The 21,437-nt window shown below is 45.4% G+C and overlaps 1 protein-coding gene across 1 annotated transcript in view; it reads left to right on the forward strand.

The window, feature by feature from the left end:
- Positions 1-21,437, forward strand: part of PNPT1 (polyribonucleotide nucleotidyltransferase 1) — a 1,644,852-nt gene that overhangs the window by 1,170,429 nt on the left and 452,986 nt on the right. Inside the window, exons 18-19 of the mRNA XM_044055211.1 lie at positions 2,056-2,109; positions 2,458-2,567. Of these exons, the coding sequence (XP_043911146.1) occupies positions 2,056-2,109; positions 2,458-2,567 (164 nt within the window). The remainder of the gene's footprint in view (positions 1-2,055; positions 2,110-2,457; positions 2,568-21,437) is intronic.

The following is a 21,437-nucleotide window of genomic DNA, read 5'->3' on the forward strand; positions in this document are numbered from 1 at the left end:
ACATCTCTGTAACTGCGCAGATGTCAGCATTCTCCAGAGCAAGGAGGGCTTCCAGGGAGTACAGTTTCTTGTTAAGACTCTTATCATTGAGCAGTAGTACCTTCAGCTTGGCATTAGAAGAACTTGTTGTTTTGGTAGGTCCATTTGGCACTGCCTAAAAAAAGGCACCATGGGGGTGGCTAATGCCTTTGCCAGTATTCTTACATCTAGCAGAAACAGGTGTAGACTGTCTGTGACAAAGCAGTATGGTCTTTCGATCATGTTGTCCCAGCCTGACATTAATAACTCCCCTTGGAATGACCCTAGTAACTAAGGCAGTTATTGAAGTCAGTCATTTTCTGTTTGTATTATGACATCATTCAGGGTGAGGGCAGGGTGAGGGTAGAATGCTGCTCAGTGCAAGAGTAATACCAGCCTGTGACATATATTCAGAGAGAACCATTATATCTGTCTCTTCATGTAGTTCAGGGAGGGTAGGTCTTAGGTCATTTACACTGACGTGGACTATGACTGAGTCATACTGGTACTTGTGGATGAATGACCCGAGTGCCTGCACAATCTGACGAATCCTGGCCCCTGACAGGCAACTGACTGTATCTCTTTTTTTATACAACCTGGTGAAGTGGGTGTAACTCTTTCTTTATCCAGCCTGATGAAGGGGGGCATCTATGTATCTCACATTGGAGTCTCCTATGACCAAGATGCTTGAATGTGTGGTGTTTTGCCTTAGTGGCTTGCTTGTGGAGACACTGTGATGTTTATTTTTATGCACAGTGGTTGATGTTGACATGATTTTGTTTGCTAGTGGTTTCTGAGGGCAGCTTAAGAAAGCCTCTGAGGTTTTGGTAAGTCACTAGTGAGGCTTTATTTAGTGAGGGAAGTGATGTGCATGTTTTGACAACCTGTTTGTCATTTGATTTGTCAGTATTTGAAAGTAGTGTCTCAATTTTCATAGTATAACTACATCTGTCACATACTGTGTTTCTTTCAGGGTTACATGGTTGTCAGAATACATGAGACATTTGCTCCATTGCCTCATGATGTCCATGTCTACCAGGCTGGCCACAGAGATAGCAGGAAAGTTCCTATCCATGGCTTCAGGTTTTTTTACTGAGGATTTAACCAAGGAGAAGAGTGGGTAGATTTAACTGGACTGGGATGATAGCACACAGTTGAAGAATGTGTGCTGTACTCAATGTGAACTCAACAAGGCAGTACTACTCTCCCAACAACACAGATGCTCCTAGCGCAGCTCGGGGACTGAAGAAGGTTGCAGAGATAGTTATTTTAAAGGAAATTTTAACTTGAAAGCATTTATGACCATACAGGGCACTGCTAGCCACTGCTGCATTGAGAGCAGCTTAGGAAAAACACTGGGCTTATATAGAATCAGAAAAAAGCTTTACAACCGCAAGTCCTACAGACCAATTAGGAAAACACACAATAAGCTTTCAGCCAGCAGCTCTCAACTTGGATAGGTTTGCTACAGCACACTTCTGCCACAGAAGTGCAGTCAGAAAACCCTCTTAATATAAAAATGCTGGTTTTGGAGTGGGAAACTACACAATCTAGACACTACTGTCCTGTAAAACTAGCAGACACAATGAAATCTTCTACTACAGCAGCAGTGGAAACAGTTCAGCTTTGAAACTCTGCTAAAGTGTAAGAAAAGTAACAATACAGGATTCTTATGAAATACAGTAAAAAATAATCAGCAGAAGTGCAAAATGATACTTGTTTTTGTTCATTTAGCAGTGGATGGCTTTAGAAGCAGCAGATTATCTGTAACTCTCAGGTGAAGTAGCCAGACTAAGAGGAGCTTTGAGGAATTGAGCAGATTTTGCTTAAAAAAAAGCCAAATTCCATTTATGGAGGAATACTACCCAACCTGCTGCCCATCATATAAGCAGCACTAGTAGATCAGCCTGTAATGTAAGAGCATTATGTGCTACTGTTGACAACATAGATGTTTTTAACTGACAGAATTTGTATTGCCCAGTTTAATTTTTCATTCCAGGGTAATTGCTAATATGAATTATTATTTTTTCAATTCAGGGTCATCATCGATGGCTTCAGCGTGCAGTGGAAGCATGGCCTTAATGGATGCAGGTATTCTTTGAATAATGCGCTTTTTCTTGTGTTTGCATGTGCACATGGACTTCTACATGTAATCTGACAATGTGTAGGAATAGGGCTCCAAACTGTTAATGAGTTGTTTCCTGTAGTCAGGGGGGTTAAGTGTTTGATTCTTTCCACTTCTGTTTGCCTACTGTGTGACTTTGAGCAAGTTATTTGACCAGACAGTCCTCCTGTGTTGCCCCTGTAAAGGGATACTTATGCTGAGTTGGTTTACACAGTTAATAAATGCGTAAAGTAAAATAAAATCATTTTAGAGTGATAAGATTTACGAGATTAAGAAGGGAACAAATATATTATTATTTTTTCTTTGTCCTTTAGGTGTCCCAATTTCAGCTCCTGTAGCTGGTGTAGCAATAGGCTTAGTCACAAAATCCAGTGCAGAGAAACCAGGAGAAATCCAAGATTATCGACTTCTCACTGACATTTTGGTAAGTGTTCAGTTTTGCATTTGAATTCCCACTCTGGACAGATATTCTAGCAGCCAGCTCTAAGTCTTCGTCATGCTTTTAGACATTTAGCTTGATGATTTCACTAATTTTGGTAACATCAAGCAACTCCTTGAGTATTTTTAGAGGAAAAGGTAACACTGAGTAGTTGGCAGCAAGTGTTACCAAGTCAAAGTATAAACCACCCCCCCCCCCCAACCCCACAGACAAGCATCTAGTTTCCAGATTATGACCTGCCAAGACAGAACTGGGTAAAAGAGAGAGAGAGAAATTCAGATAATGTGAATTCAGAAATCGATATTAATAAACCTTCAAACTTTATTCCCCAGGTGAATGATAATGCAAAGATGGGTAGCTGTACTGTTTTCTCCCCAAAGTGTCAATTTTTGCATCCCAAATGTCCACAAAGAGACCTGAATAAACCTTTGACCCTCAGAAAGAAAGGCAGTAAAATCTTCGAAATCCAACCACAATATATTCATGAAAAAGGTAGGCAAATGGTTTAAACCATGTTGACTACATTTCTGAAACCAACCAGCAGACAACTTTCTAATCACACATACTACAAGCAACTACCTGATGCTGCAAATTAAGTAGTACATAGAAGAATCATGGGACTTTACTTACTCCTTCGTAGATTACATCTATCAAGAGCTGGGTCATGGTCAGATGGGGCCCTAGACAGGAGAATTGACTAGAACCACACCCCCAGTTGCCATAAACACTGGTCAAAACTGTGATGTGCATGATATTTTCTTCTTTACTTTTGAAATGAAGGCAGAGACATGGATTTAATTTAAAACTTTTAATTTAAATATCCTTTGTTAATCAGGTTAGTCCCACAAGGCTAGTAGCATCATTTCAGGGGAGACCCTTGTTGGTATTTATACTGCCAGGGGAAGTTTGGTGAGGGCATTGGCGAATTTCCCCCTACTCTTTTTCATAGCTCAGGTGGACGTAAAATATTTCACAGCACTTATCCTTAACCATTAACACAGACAGATGGGGTCTTCATTTAACATCCCAGCCGAAGGATGACACTCAGGATTGCAGCACCCCACCACTTTAAAGTGCACTGCAGTATCAGCAATCTACTGGGTGCAGTCATGTTATGGAGTGATAGGCCAGGGAGTTCCCATATGAAAGAGCAATGGATGACACAGGATGAAGCTGAAGAGAATGTGGCGGAACCTTCTGTAGAATGCCCACAGGAAATGGAGAACAAAGAATGTGCCCTTAGTTTAGAACAAAATGATCTAAGAGAAGATTTGCTTGATTTAATAGAGATAAACAGACATGTTAAGATCAATAGATTCATAGGTTCTTAGGTGTGAACTAGGCTAATGGCCCAGGAGCCTTTGCAAGCCTAGCCCATAAAAGTGCCCTGGCATTGTGCCGCCCACCGTTAATTCCCAGTGCCTCTATCAAGTAAAGCCACTGCAGTGATCCCTGGGGTGAACTGTCTATTTCCTATCCACTCATCAAGATTTCTCTTGGAGGGCCAATGAGGTGCTCTGCTTGACATGTGTGGGAAGTCTATTCCAGAACATTGGCATTCTCAGGGTTATGAACCTGTCCCTCCAGCATGTTGATTGTGGTAATAAGGTTGAGGTCTCTGGAGAGTGTGGTGTGGAGGGATTTGGATTTCTTTAGATGTAGCATTTCTAACAGAGGTGGGTCAGACATGGCTTTGTAAGTCAAGCAGAGATCACCTCTTAGTAGATGATATGAGACCGAGAATAGCTGGAGTGTTTTGAGCCTGTCCATGTAGGACATCTGCTTAAGGCCTAGGATCTTCTTCGTGAGGTACTTTTGTGGCATTTCCAGCTGTTGCATGTGTCTAGTGAGGTACATGCCAAATGGGGCATTATACTCGATGATTGGCCTAATGAGGGAAGAGTAGATAGAGATGATGACCTCTTTCTTCCTGAATGCAAAACCCTTGGTAATGAGATGTGCCACATAGAAGGACTTTCTGACCACAGTGGCAATGTGGTGGTTGAAGGAGAGGTTGCTGTCAACCTGTGTCCCCAGATCTCTTATAACGCCTTCAGTGTTCAGTGGGCTCCCATCGATGTGGTAATTAGTGGGAATTGAGTTCTTCCCAAAGGAGATGATGAAGCATTTTTTGGCATTAAGCTTAAGGCCATGGTTGTGACACCAGTCATTGGTCTCAATGAGGCCTTTCTGTAGGATGTCTACATCACTTGGGAAATTAATAATGGCTCCCAGCTTGCAGTCATCTGCAAAATTTGATCGTCCAGAGTCCCTTCGTGTTGGCCTGGACTTGAGAAGTAGATGCCAAACAGGAGAGGACCCAGGACTGATCCCTGTGGGACTCCACTTGTGACTGGTCGGTAGACTGGCTTGGAGTCCGCTGCTTTCACACTGTGGGTTCAATCTGTGAGCCAGTTTGCAACCCACTTAGTGATATAGGAGTTGATGCCTAGTTTGGTGAGTTTATCAGTAATTCCTGAGTGGGGAATGGTATCAAAGGCCTTGGCCAGATCGAGGTAGGCTGTATGAACTGCCTTGCCCTTATCCACAGTTCTGGTGACAGACTCAAAAAAGTCAACCAGGTTGAGCAGACATGATCTACCTTTCACAAAACCAAATTACATGGGATCTAGAGTTTGGAGATTCCCTACATCCTTGTTAATTAGGTCCATGATGATATGCTCCATAGCCTTACATATCAGACTCATCAGGCTAATGGGGCAATAATTCCCAGGGTCTGTAGTCACTCCTCCTTTATGGAGAGGGATGGCTGTAGCAGTACGCCATTCGGTAAGGACAAAGCCTGAGGTGGGGCTGTGATTGAACAGGGCACACAGATGTGGTACCATTTCACTTCGTAGTTCATGTAGAACAATCCAGGGATATTGTCGGGTCTCATGGAAGCTGTATTCTTGGCCTTGGACAATGCAGCTTTAACCTGTGCTGCAGTAATGCTGGGTGCCTGGCATTCCTCTGGTATTGTGATTGGTCCTTTAGGGGTGGAGAGATCGGTAGAGTTGGCTTTTGGGGGGGGGGGGCATAGACTCCAGAAAGTCAATAAAACCCAAAATGTTAGAAGTGTGATAACAAATGAACACAGTAATTAGTTCTGTTCGTAGAGAGCCATGCTTTGTAACAGAAGTAAATAGGATATAGTACTGTGCAGCTAGATTAGTAACAGATAAAGTCTTACCATAAAAACACAGAGCAGTAAGGGAAAGGAAGGGGAGAAATCAAATGCCATCTTGGAAGTATTGAATAGCGAAAACTATAATGTAATTAAGACAAGAAGTGTCACTGTTAGAGTATAGAAGAGAAAACAGATCAACAAAAATACTCAGAAAGATAGACTTGATAAAAGCAATGCACAGTATCAGAGCAGATCAGCATTTATCATACAGTGTTGGAAATAATAAACTAAAAATATCAGCACAGGCAGAAAAACTTATATGATATATAAATATCAAGATATTGAAGATATGCAGATAAATATAAAGGAAAAGTACAAAATAAGCAATTTATTGATGAACCAAAAAAGTTTTATAGAGAATTGGGTAAGAAGAAAAAAGGAATTGAAATATCACAAAAAAAGAAATAAATACATTTTGGAGAAATATCTATGAAGATCCTGTGGATCATAATAAAGATGCTGAATGGATAGAAAGTAAAAGAAAGAATAAGAAGTTCAAATGTAGAGGATATGAAATAGGGTGACGTAATGTCCAGAGAGGTTGAAACAAAGTTAAGAAAAGCTCCTAACTGGAAAACCCCAGGCCCAGATGCTACCTAACTTCTGGCTAAAAGTATTAACATCTTTAGATGAAGATTTAGCTATGAGTAAGAACTATTTATATATGCACCCCGAACAGACACCAACCTGGTTAACAACAGGAAAAAAATGCTCCTAATTGAGAGCAAACCTGCAAGGTATCCTAAAAACTATAGACAAATAACTTGCATTCTGATGACGTATAAGCTATACACTGGAATTGATGCTGACAGTTTGTAGTCATTTGGAAGAAAACTCAATCATAGCAGTAGAACAAGAGTAACAAAAGAAAGTCATATGGAATAAAGGAGCATTTATTGTTAAATAAAGTCAATGGAGAACTGTAAGAAGGGAAAGAATCTTAAGTATGGCATGGATAGACTACAAAAAAGCATTTGACAGTATTCCACATTCATGGAAAGAGTGTTTAAAATAAGACTTCTCATCATCTTTTTGTGGATTATTTAAAACTGTATAGCTCATCAGATGATAAACTGAAAGCACAACTGCAAGTGGTCAAAACTGTTTCAGATTGTATCAGAATGTAATTTGGTCTTGATAAATGTGCAAAAGCAACCTTTAAAGCAGGAAAGCTGCAGCATTAAGAAAATATCCGCCTGGGACAGGAATGTGATATAAAAGAACTTGAGCAAGAGGGGGTATAGAAATATTTGGGAATTGATGAAAGATCAACAATAAAACATGAACAAATGCAAATAAAAGTTAGTAAAGTATATTTTAGAAGACTAAAATTAATACTGAAAACAGTGCCAAAGTTTAGGAACAAAGTCCAATCTATAAACCAGTTTGCTGCTCCTGTCCTAACTTACAGTTTTGGAGTGATTGACTGGACTTAAAAGGTGTGGTATCAGTTGGACAGGAAGACAAGAAGGATGCTTCATGCTTATCAAATGATTTATAAAGTCAGTGTATACCAAGACTTGTATATTCCATGTTCTGAAGGAAGTATCGGCTTCCTTGAAATTAATTACATGTAAAGATCTGCAGTCGTAGGACTGCTTACATATCTGCTGACCTCACAAGACCCAAACATATTGAAAGTTTTAAAACACGAGGAAAATAAGTTTTATGATTACTTCCCTGCTTAGTGTATCAAGTGGGAATGGAAATAAAACCAGAAGTAGATAAAAAATTAGGCAGCAACTGAATGTGCCACAAAATAAAAGAAATAATATAAGGTTAAGGATCAGATGAGAAGGCAAGAAATGTAGAAAATGAATAAATATAGTTGCAAGTAAAGAGTACTCTTGGAACAACCTCATGTTGATCATGATATCAAATGCAGGAATGGTTAAGGAGAGGTGACTTTAAACCAAAAGACAAAAGGTTAATATTGGCAGCCCAAGAGAGTGGACTTATGTACATATTGGTTTATAAAGTCCTTTGAATTTGTAGGAGAAACAGACAATTGTAGGTTTTGTAAAGCAGAATTGGAAGCAGTCGCACATATTGTTGCTGGTTGTGATATTCTAATGGCAGGACTGTATACGGAATGGCATAATAATGTGACAAGACTGCTGCATTGGGGATTGTGTAAACATTATAATATTGAAGTAGCTGAAGAACATTGGAAACATGAGCCACAAGGCATTTTAGAAAATGATTAAGTTTACAGATAGATGTGAGAAAACCAGATGGGTTGGGAGGGTGGCCTAATGGTTAAGGTGTTTGCCTTACAAACACAAGGTGCAGGGTTTGAGTCTCACAAGGGATAAATGGCTAGGCTTAAAATGGCTTGCAAGGGCAGTTAGCTTAGTACTAATCTATGAACCTGCATAGAAGTCCATGAAAAGTAGTATTGATCATTAAAATTTCTACACTAATCTATGAACCTATGAACCTGCATAGAAGTCCATGAAAAGTAGTATTGATCATTAAAATTTCTACACCCTGTGTGTGTCTTGCATATATAGAGAGACAAAGTCATAAAATCCCAGGATTTGCAGACAGAAACGAGGGCAATGTGAAAGAAAGATACCTAGACAGTTCCAATAGTAGTAGGAGCAATGGGTGTTATAAAAAATAATTTACAGTCATACTTAGATATGTTACCGATACATGTAACTCCGCATGACTTGCAGGAGTCAGTACTGTGCACTTTGCAGGTGCTGCGAAGTGCACTTCTGGCTATTGTCAAAGATTGAAACAATGCTAATTTCATGAACTTTAATCATGCTTTTACTTAGGAATGGGGTCCATTCCCCTCATGATATTAGAAACCCATTAGACTTGGAGAAATTAAAAAATGTGGGAGTAGAACCCACAGCCTTCTGCACCAAAGGCAAGTATGTTACCTGTTGTGCTACTAACACTGCTTTCAAATCTGTCGCACAAACACTGACAGCTGTTTGCTAAACAAAACAGTTGCACAATGAAAACAGACTATGCATGAGCAGGATTAAACTTCTCTTCCCTTAAAGCTCACATTTCTTGAAAAAACACTGAAATTCACATTCCTTGAAAATGCACTGAAAGTAACATTCATTGAAAAATGCAATTCTGAACATTTTTTCCATTAAGCAGTGAAACAAAATTTATCAACCAATAAAAGACAAAATGACTCCTTTCAAGTGAGTAGTTTGGTGGCTGATATAAAGGATTAAAGGTCCTATCTCCTCTAGCCAAGGTACAGGGTTTGAGCCTGAGCTAATATACAAACCTCTCATCCCTAACTAGGGCATTTTACACAGACAGACATACGATTACCCGCTGAAGGAACACTCATCTCCCATTCCATGGAGCTTCTGTGCATTTAAAAGGAACAACAGCATTTCTTCTCCAAAATGGCAGCTGTAGCCCTAAATGCAACTTATGTTTGAGACGTGAGAAATCAAATCTCCCATGTTGCTATGCATGCATGAAGGAAGTTCCAGTAATGAAGCTTCTCATGTTGATGTGCATGCATTGTACTAAAGATGCACACACTGACCACAGGCAAAGAGTACATCTGTAAAGAAGAAATGTTTTTTTTAATAGTTTAATTAAAATTAAATGTTATGGCAGCCCCTAGTGGGCTTTAGGTAACTGCTAGGTCACTTAGTGCCGCATATGGCTCTGCATCCATTACTAGTTAACTGTGGTAATTTCCAGTCATCCTGTGTCAGTAGCCTTCAGTGGCAGCAGTGATGGGGAACGCATAGATGATTATGACTTCAGTTCAGTGGTAGGCAGATGCAAAGAAAAAATAGTACATTAAAGACTACTGATTGTTTTGCAGTGTTTATTTTCGTTCATGTGTATAGAACACATAATATTATACTGAAGATAAACTTTTAATCTGAAGTAGTTAACTTAATTTATCTGCAACCTGTGGGTATTCGGATCCATATCAGATCTGAGCCGGCAACATTTTATCAAGCATCTGCTCCAAGCTCCTCCCCTTACCCATAATCCCTCACCTCTCCTACCTTCCCTCAGATCTCATTTGCCGCTTCATGTATACACATCGTGGTCTGTATAGCTCCAAGTTGGGTGGGTGTAGTAAGTGGAACATTGATACTTAAATTAGTGTGTGAGAGTAGTTGTTTGTGAGCAACCCTTCCTCCCCTTCGTCTTGTTGTTGGTTTGTTAAAAAAAAAAAAAAAAAAAAGTTTAGAAAGTTTGTGTTTTTGAGGTAGAGTAGGCCTAGCCAACCCTTGTGTGTGTGCGTGTCTAGTTTAGCGTTTGTCTGAATGGAGTGTGTTATGTGTTATGGCTGACCAGCCTAAACCAATGTTTAAAAAATGCACCGACTGATAGCCACACTCTGTGTGTTATTTGCCTGGGCGTTCCTCATGTCTGCCATGTGCTGTGTGTGCAGGTTTCAACCCCAGAGCCCTAAAAGAGAGGAAGGCAAAACTGGTAGCCAAGGGCCTGCTACCAGTTTCTGCTTTAGAGACGACGGAGATCCTTCACAAGTGGAAGTGCAAGAGGAGGCACGTGGACTCCCCTGAGTCCTTGACTGAAGACACGGATTTGGAGGAAGGGGAAGGCTCCCCAAGGTCACTCCCCGAGGATGTCTCCTTTGGAGACATCATGGAAATGCTCAGGATCAGAGGTGGGTGGTCTGCCCCAAAGCCGACCTCGGACGCGTCAGTGTTCCTGGAGGTGTTTGAAGCAGGCCCTTCTACCTCTTGGGCGTCCCCTCCGGCCAACCCCCTGGTGGACCTGATTACCACCAGGACGTGGAAGGAGCCGGACACTGTGGAGCTAGTCCCGAAGCACCCTGACAGGATCCTCAGTCCCCCTGCGGATAGGCCCCATTGGAGCAAGGGTCCCCTGGTAGATGCCATGTTGGTGGCGGCGGCCACTAAGAGGGAACTAGCTCAAGAGAGCCCCTCGGTCCACCCCCCGGGCAAGGAGTCCCGATCGCTGGACCGCTTAGGGAAGTGGGTGTTTAGTTCAGCGTCCTTCTCGGTTAGGTCTCTGAACTATACGGCACACGTTATTCGACTGCAGCGGGATCTCATTAAGGAGTAAGCTGCATCGTCCCCGGAGTCCATGTCGGTGGAGGACAAACAGCTGTACTCCACCCATATGGCCACTCTTAGGTCCATTTCCAGTACCTCTATGCAGCTACTATCCCATGCCACGGAGGGAGCCGCTAGAGCCAGCGGAGCAGGCCTCGTCATGAGGCGTCAGGCCTGGCTCCGGCATTGTGATTTTGCGGAACCCTTTAAGGTGTCGTTCGCAAATGCCCCTTTTGATTGTCCTACCCTGTTTGGGAAGACTGTTCGCGACACCTTGGTCCAGAGCGAAAAGGACGGGAAGACGTTGTATGCCGTCAAAGTCCGCTTCTCTGCTCCCCAGAGGTCCTTCTCCAGGAACCAAAAGGGACAGAAGAAGATGTGGTTCCGGAAGTCGCAACCGTCCCAGTCCACTCCGGATTCCCAGTCCTTCCGTGGCAGAGGAGGACAGGGAGGACGCCGCCCTAGAGGCAGAGGGGGCCCGAAGAACTTTGGGTCCAGAGAACCCTTCTCTGATCGGCCCATGCAGCAGCCCTGAGGTGTTGCCTGACTGCTCCACTCTGGTGGCAGTCGGGGGACATTTCTCGAGGCACCTGGCAGCTTGGGAGTCCATCACAGCAGACCGCTGGGTGCTTTGCATCATATCCAGAGGTTACCAGATTCCCTTCTCTTACCCCCCTCTCTTCCCCAAGCACCTCCCCGATGTCCCACCTGATCAGAGGGAGGCCCAGCTGTGGAAATTCAGCAGCTCCTTGAAAAAAGAGCCATCCAACACGTCCCCCCAGACCAGCTTGGATCGGGTTATTACTGCAGGTTCTTTTTGGTGCCAAAAAAGACGGGGGACTTGAGGCCAATCCTCGATCTCTCCCTCTTGAACCTGTCAGTAACCAAAGAGAAGTTCCGGATGGTCACTCTTCAATCCATTCTCCCCCTTTTACAGGAGAACGATTGGATGTGCTCTATAGACCTCAAGGATACGTAGTACCTCATTCTCATGGGCAGATTTTCCAGGAGGTTTCTCCGCTTCCGCCTAGGAGCCAGTCATTACCAATTCAGGGCTCTCCCCTTTGGTCTCACCTCAGCCCCCAGGGTGTTCACCAAAGTGTTAGCAGTGATAGCGACCCACCTGAGGCTCCAGGGAATTCAGGTTTTTCCGTACCTGGACGACTGGCTCCTGACCGCCCCGACAAGGCATCTACTCTGCACAGCCAGGAACTATTTTCTTCGCATTGCTCCCTGGCTAGGGATCACAATAAATATGGACAAATCTTCTCTCACCCCGATTTGGGTCATAGATTTTATCGGGGCCAGGTTAAACACAATCAATCTTGTAGCCTTCTTAACTCCTGAATGACTTCGAACCCTGAGGCTTCATGTGCTGGCCATCCTTCTATCTTCAGCTCCTCCTGCGGAATTGGTCCTGAGGGCTCTAGGCTCAGTGGCACGTCTGAACATGAGGGTCTTGCAGTGGACCCTCCAAGTCCAGTGTTCTTTTCATCACTACCCTCTGAGTCATCCCATTCCCCTCAGCAGGGCTTGAAAGAGGGCTCTCGTATGGTGGCTGCAATCTCCGGACCTCCACACGGGACGCCCCTTCTCTATGGCCCCTCACCTTGCCACGGTGACCACGGACACCTCTCGCCTCGGGTGGGGGGGGCACTCTTCGGGCAGGACTGTCCAAGGCACGTAGGACAACACGGAGACCTCTTTGCATATCAATGTCCTAGAGATGAGGGCAGTCCTGTTAGCATTGCAAGCACTTCAGGACCTTCGTCCTGTAGGGATGATTGCAATCCAGAAGGACAACATGTCGGTTGTCTGGTACATCAACAAACAGGGGGGAACCAGGTCTTACCCACTCTGTTGAGAGGCCATGAGAGTGTGGGAATGGCCGATCTCCACCAACCGTTTTCTCATTGCAACGCACATTCCGGGATGGTCCAACATCCTGGCGGACAGACTCAGTCGCACCATCCTTTCCCCTTACGAGTGGTCTCTCAATCCGCAGGTAGCGAATCAGATTTTTGCCAAGTGGGGGCAGCCTTGTTGCAATCTTTTCACCTCTCCTTCAAACACCAAATGCAACAGCTATTTCGCTGTAATTCCCCAAGTCGGGGAATCCCCGAGAGATGCTCTGGTGCATGCTTGGCCTCCCGGTCTGCTTTATGCTTATCCACCTCTTCCCCTGATGCTAATGTTTCTACAGAAAGCCAGTCGGTTGGGGAGCAGGATTATCCTCATTGCCCCATTCTGGCCTTGTCATACCTGGTTTCCTTACCTTTGGTCTCATCTGGTGAATCCTCCTTGGATTCTAGATCCCCTCCCGGATCTGATTTCCCACCCTCTGGGTCTCCCAACCCCGAACCTGGTCAGTGTCAAGCTCACAGCTTGGCTGCTCCAGTTCCACTCATAGCTAGGACTCCCGGCATCTCTTCCCCAGTCAAAGCCATTCTAGTAGCAGCCCACAAGCCTTCTACTAGGAAGATTTACAGTAGCAAATGGAAACGTTTCTCGATTTCGGCGGAACGTCAAAACTTGGATCCCTTCACAGCTCCCTTACCTGCTGTGCTAGACTTCTTATCAGGACTGTTTCACCAGGGGGCTAGCTGTTCCACCGTCAAGGTTCAACTAGCAGCTATCTCTCACTACCATGTCGGACATGATCTGCGTCCCTTGATCACTTCAAAACTGTGCAAGACCTTTCTGAAGGGCACCTTCCTGCTCAGACCTCCGGTAAAGGAAGTGGTACCTCCGTGGGATTTGACGTTAGTGCTTCAAGCCTTGACAGCTTCCCCCTTTGAGCCTACAGCTTCAGTGGATCTCAAGAATTTGTCTTGGAAGACGACCTTTCTCGTCGCCATCACTTCAGCTAGAAGAGTTTCTGAAATTCAAGCCCTTTGTGTGAAACCCCCGTATCTAACCTTCCACAAGGATAAAGTTTGCCTCAGGACCAATCCCTCTTTTCTCCCTAAGGTTGCTTCCGAGTCAAATATCAATCAGTCCATTAACCTGCCAGTTTTCTTTCCCAATTATCAGAACAAAGGGGAATACAAACTACACCTTTTGGATGTGCATAGACAACTTCGATTTTATATTCACAGGACATCTGGTCATAGGCAATCCGACCAGTTGATGTTATGTGATCCTATCTCGCCTACATTCTGACTGATGGGTTCGGAGCCGATCCCTCGGCTCCGACTCGGCACGCTTATGCCAAAGAGCGAAGTCTCTTATTGGCTGAGCTTACTATATCCCAGGATGCACCACTACCAGTCCCCCAGATCTCGTTTGCCGCTAATCTGCGAAGACGTGGTCTCGAGCTGGCTGAGCTAAGTAGTAATTTTACTAACTTTTTTCTGTCAGGAATTTCTTGTTCTAGTCATAAAAAGCTGTTTTCACGGCTATTCTATCTCTTTTGTGTGTGTTTGGAGTTTTTCAAAGACTTTGTTGTGTGATTGAGTTGAGTTTGGTTAGGTCTCCTTCATCTAGGGCCTTCCTGGTCTTTCAACCTTCCTAAAACTTACAGGGTTTCGAAGTACCCTTACTATTTTGTTACCTAACTGTACTAGGTAGTGTCAGTAAACAGAAAGTTTGTGATTTTTTTCTGTCAAGTTACTGATTCTTTGCCATAATGTCACAAAATCCTAGGCCTTCGGGCTTCAAAAATGCACCAAATGCAATTTCAAAATGTCCATCACAGGCGATCACTCGCTCTGTGTGTATTGTTTGGGTGCTAAACACTTACAGGAGTCATGCAGCGTGTGTCACGCTTTTTCCTCAAGGGTCCTCCAGGAGAGGAAAAATAAATTGATTCTTAAGGGGTTAATTAAACCTTCTTTTGAAGAAGCCTTGGCATCCTCTCCTTCTCCGGCTAAAAAGAAAAGGGCGTCGGTTCCGACCAGTCCGTCGGATCCGACCGCCAAAAGACATAGGCAGGCCTCTCCTTGGCTCCAAGGACTTGAGCCGAGGATGGAACAGTCTGCCTCGATGCCACCAGTCTCGACTCCTCTGGCTCGGGCCGATGGCTGGGGCATCGAGAGGCGGGTCACCTTCGGCTCCACTGGTCTCGGAGCCGACAAGGTCGCCGCTCAGACACTTCCTCCTCGGCGCCGAAGTCCACCTCGGCACCGATGGAATCTAGTGTGTGTATTCCTTCGGCGCCGATAGTCATCGAGTCACCTCGGAGCCGGTCCCCTAGTCCTTTGGGGCCGTTGGAGAAGCCGTCTCGAACCCGTTCAGTTTCCTCTCGGTCTTCGAGGATGTCAGATTCTGATATAGACAGGGTGCTCCAAAGACTGTTCCAGTCCCCAGTCTTCCAAAAATTTGTTTCGGTTCCGACCCAGTTGGCTTCGGAGCCGATGACCCTGGCCCACCCCACTGCCATTCCTCCTCCGACTGCTTCGGCTCCGTCGGAGCAGGTGCTGTTGGAGCCGGTGGAGATCTTAGGGTCGGCTCCGACCCTTACTCCAACCAGGCCTTCGGGTCCGAGTTTGGTACGGACTTCTTCGGCTGGACCCGGGGTGATGTTTGGGACCTATGCTTTGGTTCCGAGCCTCCCCTCGGTGCTTGCTGCGGGACTTCCGTCGGCTATCATGGCTCGGGGACGGACACTCCCAGGATTCTGGGGTCCGGCTTTCAGAGCCATGAGGAGTGCCTTGGCCAAGTCCTCTTGACCATCTCTCGGCTTTACCGGCACCTTCCCTGGGCGTGGAGACTGGGTCTTTGGCAGTTCCCCTGTCCGCAGTCAGCAGAGCCCCTGGGCCTGAGGTTACCCCATTGGGGTTCCCCTCCTCCTGAGGGTTCTTGAGTTGTCTTGGAGGAACCCCAAGGAAGAGATCGTGCAAGAGGAAGCACGTGGACTCCCCGAGTCTATTACATCGGACACTGATCTTGATGATGCAGAGGGGTCCCAGTCGTCCTCGGATGATGTCTCATTTGCAGACATCTTAGAGATCCTCAAACAACGAGGTGGCTGGATATCCAAACCCCCTCTGCTGATGAGTCAGTGCTCCTCAAGGCCTTTGGGGCTCAGCCCTCCGCCTCCTGGGTGTCTCCGACGAGCTTCTGGATTTAGTTTGTCGAAGGCGTGGGAACATCCAGATACCGTGGAACCAGTCCCTTCTCGTCCAAATAAATTTTTGTCTGCTCCCCGAGAAGGAGTTCCTCACTAAAGGCGTGGCTGTAGATGCCATGGTGGTGGCATCTGCTACACAACAGGGCGTGGCAGAGGCTTCAGCGTCCGTCCATCCTCCTAATAAGGAGTCTAGGAGCATGGACAGGTGCGGAAGCGCACCCTGACTTCAGCGGCCTTTACTTTAAGGTCTCTGAATTATTTGGCACATTTTACCAGGCTTCAGAGGGATCTGGTCAAGGAGTTGTCAGATTCCCTCTCGGGTAACCTACCTGAGCAGCTAGCCCAGTCGGTTAGCTCTCAGTTGGCTATCCTTACGTCAATTTCTAACTCGTCCATGAGGCTCATTTCCTATGCGGCCGAAGGGGCGGGTAGAGCGGCAGGCACAGGCGTGGCTCTCACGGAGACAAGCCTGGCTCCGCTGTGTCAGTTCGGAGGCCTTCAAGTCTTCCTTCCGGCGCTCCCTTTGATGGGTCCTCTTTGTTTGGACCGAAGGTTAAAGACACCCTTACCCGCTGTGAGCAAGAGGGAAAAACTTTATCTGCCGTAGGTGCCCGTTATTCCACTCCCTTTCGGCCTTACCCCAAGGCTAAAGGAGGTGGGAAGATGTGGTTCCGCAAATCTCGCAAGTTTTTCCCACAACAGCAGGAAGATTCCCCTTCCAGAGGCAGAGGACGGGGAAATTTTTCTGGGAGACGCCGTCCCAGAGGCGGCAGAGGGCCCCGCAATTCTGGAGACCGCGAGTCCTTTCGTGGCTCTTCAGCCTCCCACACATCATGAGGGATTGCCCGGCTGTGCTGCTTCGGAGCCAGTCGGGTGTCGTTTTGCCAAGCACCTAAAAGCCTGGGAGTCAATCACTCAGGACAGATGGGTGCTTCGGATCATTGCCGGAGGTTACACCATCCCATTCACATACTCACCCCACCGTCCAAAAAATCCCGGACCCACCACCCAGTCAAAGGGAAATGGCAGCCGCAGAAGCTTTAAAGCTGCTAGAAAAGGGAGTCATCCAACCGGTCCCCACAGACCAGATCGGATCAGGAAATTACTCCAGGTTCTTTTAGTGCCAAAAAGACAGGGGACCTGAGACCAATATTGGATCTCAGCAGACTGAACCAATCCGTCACGAAATCCAAATTCGAATGGTCACGTTACAATCCATTCTCCCATTGTTGACGTAGGATGTTAGGTTGTGCTCCATAGACCTCAAGGGCGCCTATTATCACATACCGATACATCAGGCGTCCAGGAGGTATCTGCGCTTCAGCCTGGGAGTCAGTCATTACCAATTTTGTGCTCTGCCCTTTGGTCTCACCACAGCCCCCAGGGTGTTCACCAAGTGTTTGGCAGTAGTGACGGCTCACCTGAGAAGTCTTGGATTCCAAGTGTTTCCCTATCTGGACGACTGGCTCCTGACTGCCACCACCAGGCATCTACTAATGGACAACCTCAAAGCCACCATCTCCCTGGGTGTTACCCTGGGGATTACATTCAATTGGTCAAAGTCTGTCTTGCTGCCCTCTCAACGCATAAGGTTTATAGGAGCAGAGATAGACTCAAAATTGATCTTGGCGTCTTTCTTCCTGCCGAAAGGATCCAAACTTTACAGGGCCAAGTTCAAGCTCTGATCTCGAGATCCAAAGCCCCAGCCAGGATGGTTCTACAAGTTTTAGGCTCAATGTCTGCCACGGTTCTTTTAGTTCCTCTGGCAAGATTGCACATGAGGATTCTTCAGTGGCTATTGTCAACTCAATGGTCCTTTCAGGATCTTCCCCTCAATCATCACATCATGATTACGGAAACATGCAAACGGGACCTTCGCTGGTGGCTTCAGACATCCAATCTGAATCAAGGAAGCCCCTTTGTTATTCCCTCTCCAGTGGTTACCCTGACGACAGATGCCTCCCAGATAGGGTGGGGGCATTGTCTGGGCAGGCTAGTTCAGGGCTCCTGGCTTCCAGACGAAGCTCTTCTCCACATCAATGTGTTGGAGATGAGGGCTGTACTTCTATCCCTACAGGCCTTACACAAGTTTCTTCCTCAGGGCATCATCGCCATCCACACAGACAACATGTCGGTGGTCTGGTATCTGAACAAACAAGGAGGGACCAGATCGTACCCCCTTTGCAGAGAGGCCATGAGAGTGTGGGAATGGGCTGTAGCTACCAACCGCTTCTTGGTAGCGACCCACATTCCGGGAAAATCAAATATATTGGCAGACAAATTGAGCAGGACAATTCTCTCTCCTCACGAGTGGTCTCTAAACCAAACAGTAGCAGCTCAGGTTTTCAGGAGATGGGGGACGCCGTGCTGCGACCTATTTGCAACTCCTCTAAACACCAAGTGCCAAAGGTTCTTCTCCTTGATTCCACATCAGGGAGTACCAGCTATGGATGCTCTAGCACAACCTTGGCCAACAGGGCTACTTTATGCCTTTCCTCCGATTCCACTTCTCTCCAAAGTCATTCAAAAAGCTTCTCAATTGGGGTCCGCAATGATACTGATTGCCCCATACTGGCCTCGTCAGGTATGGTTTCCTTACCTGAAGAAGCATGCGGTGGACGATCCGTGGACTTTAGACCTAATTCCGGACCTGCTAATTCATCAGTCGGGACATCAGCATCAGTCCCTTTGATCTTTGAAGTTGACAGCTTGGCTCCTCCACTTCCGACTTTAGTCAGAAGTCACACATTAGACCGGAAGTTGTTCACATTTTATCTTCGCCCACAAACCCACCACTAACAAATTGTACCTCAGTAAGTGGAAGAGGTTTGCTATCTGGGCTCAACTCAAGGGCTTAGACCCTATCACTGCTCCTATCCCAGAGGTTTTGAAATTCTTAACATCCCTGTTTAATCAAGGATCTTCTGTCTCTACTATTAAAGTCCAACTAGCGGCTATCTCTAAATTCCACGAATCCATGGATCCTCCATTGATGAGCAGCAGACTATGCAAAACTTTCATTAAAGGTGCGGGCCTGTTAAGACCCCCAGTTTTTCATCCTGCGCCTCCGTGGGATCGTGATTTGGTGCTTCGCGCATTGACATCTTCCCCTTTCGAACCGGCTGCTACATGTGAGTTAAAATATCTGTCTTGGAAAACTGCCTTCTTAGTTGCAATTACTTCTGCAAGAAGAGTTTCAGAGCTTCAAGCCCTGTCTATTAAACCACCATACTTGATTTTCCACAAGGATAGAGTATCACTTAGGCCTAATCCATCCTTTGTCCCAAAGGTCTGTTCTAGTTTCTGTCTCCAACAATCTCTAGAGCTACCAGTTTTCTTCCCAAAATTCTCCAATGAAGCAGAATACACTCTCCATAAATTGGATGTTCACAGGCAATTGCACTTCTATTTAGACAGGACTCAGCAATTTCGTAAGTCAGACCAGTTGTTTGTGTCCTTCTCAGACAATAAATTGGGTAAAACCATCACAAAAGCTACTATCTCCAAATGGATTAGAGATTGTATAACTCAGGCTTATTCTTCTTCGAATAAGCAACTTACAACATCTATCAAAGCTCGCTCTACCAGAGCTATGGCGACTTCTATAGCTTTTCATTCCAAGCTCGCTATATCGGAGATTTGTGCTGCGGCTACTTGGTCCAATCCGCACACTTTCATTTCCCACTATAAATTGGATGTGGCATCTAAAGGCGAGCATCATTTGGTTCCACGGTACTCAGGAGTGTTTTCCAGTGAGCCACCCAGGATTCAGGTGCTAGGACGCTGTCCCATCAGTCAGAATGTAGGCGAGATAGGATCACATAACATCTTTTAGTTATGTACTCACCATAACTTCAGATGTTTGGGATCCATCTACATTCCTAATACCCACCCCTTCCCCTGCCTTGGAGATCAGAAGAGATTGAACGGTTTTGAGTTCTACTGTTTTATCTTGTTTCATCTGACGATGTTATATAAGCAGGGCGTGCATGTGTGCATGTATGCGGACAAACTAGATCTGGGGGACTGGTAGTGGTGCATCCTGGGATATAGTAAGCTCAGCCAATAAGAGACTTCGCTCTTTGGCATAAGCGTGCCGAGTCGGAGCCGAGGGATCGGCTCCGAACCCATCAGTCAGAATGTAGGCGAGATGGATCCCAAACATCTGAAGTTATGGTGAGTACATAACTAAAAGTTCGTCTCCTTTGCCAAAATGAATTTGGGTAAATTGGTATCTAAAGTCACTTTGTGTCGATGGATCTCGCAATGTAGTCTTTTGGCTTATGAAAGTTCTGGTAGGCCTACACCTCGGGGAGTTTGTGCCCACTCTACCCGATCTATGTCCACCTCTGCTGCCTTTAGATTCAGGGTATCCTTAGATGATATTTGTTCGGCTGCCACTTGCGCCTCATCTCATACCTTTATCAACCATTATAAGCTGGATATTATCTCCAGAGGGAGAGCATCCTTTGGCTCTGCAGTACTCCGGAACATCCTTCCATGATGGCCGCCCAAGGTTCAGGTAGCTGGGGACTCTGTCCCATAGGTTGCTACACAAATGAAGTTAGCTACTTCAGATTAAGAAGTTATGTACTCACCATAACGTTCCATCTGAGTAGATAAACTTAATTTGTCAGCAACCGCCCCCCCCTTCTTCCTGATCTTTGATTGTTCACATTTGTTGTCTTCAGAGATGGTCTTTGAAATTGATCTATCTTTAGCAGTTGCTGTTTTGGGGGCAAACTTGATCTGAGGTCAGTCAGGGTTGGCAGGGGTTTATGGGTAGGGGGAGGAGCTAGGAGCTCGGATCTAAGCTGTTGAAAACTGCCGGCTCGGATCCGATACCCATAGGTTGCTGACAAATTAAGTTTATCTACTCAGATGGAACGTTATGGTGAGTACATAACTTCTTATTAACTACTTCAGATAAAGAAGTTATGTACTCACCATAACATTCTATCTTAGTAGTTATACTTCATTTTTTGCAACCGTCCCTCCCTCCTTCCCCCCGAACCTGTTCTAGGTTAACGTTATTGAGTTGTTAATAGTTTGGTTAGTGGCAAACTCAATTTGAGAGAAGATAGGAGAGATGAGGGATAATGGGTAAGGGGAGGAGCTTGGAGCAGATGCTTGATAAAATGTTGCCAGCTCGGATTCGATATGGATCCGAATACCCACAGGTTGCAGAAAATGAAGTATAACTACTCAGATGGAATGTTATGGTGAGTACATAACTTCTTTTTTATGTGTTTGTTAATCAGCTGAGTGGGCTGCTGTGGGTCCTCTTTCAGCCACACTCTGGACTACCTGGCAAATACACAAAACACTAGACTACAGTTTTAAAAGACAACTAGTTACAAAGGCAAGACAGTAACACAGAGCAAATATAAGTAATAATGAGTGTCCTTGAATGGAACATTGAGTGTGTATGCATTGCAATTCTGATTGAGTTAAAAATGCATTGGTAATATTCACAGTTTTAGATTCAATACTCAAGACATGTAAGCTATAAGAAGTATAAGAAGTACGTGTTTAGTATTACAAAC

Source organism: Protopterus annectens, chromosome 1.part2, assembly GCF_019279795.1.
Source record: "Protopterus annectens isolate FY-2018-M chromosome 1.part2, PAN1.0, whole genome shotgun sequence".
NCBI lineage: Eukaryota > Metazoa > Chordata > Ceratodontiformes > Protopteridae > Protopterus > Protopterus annectens.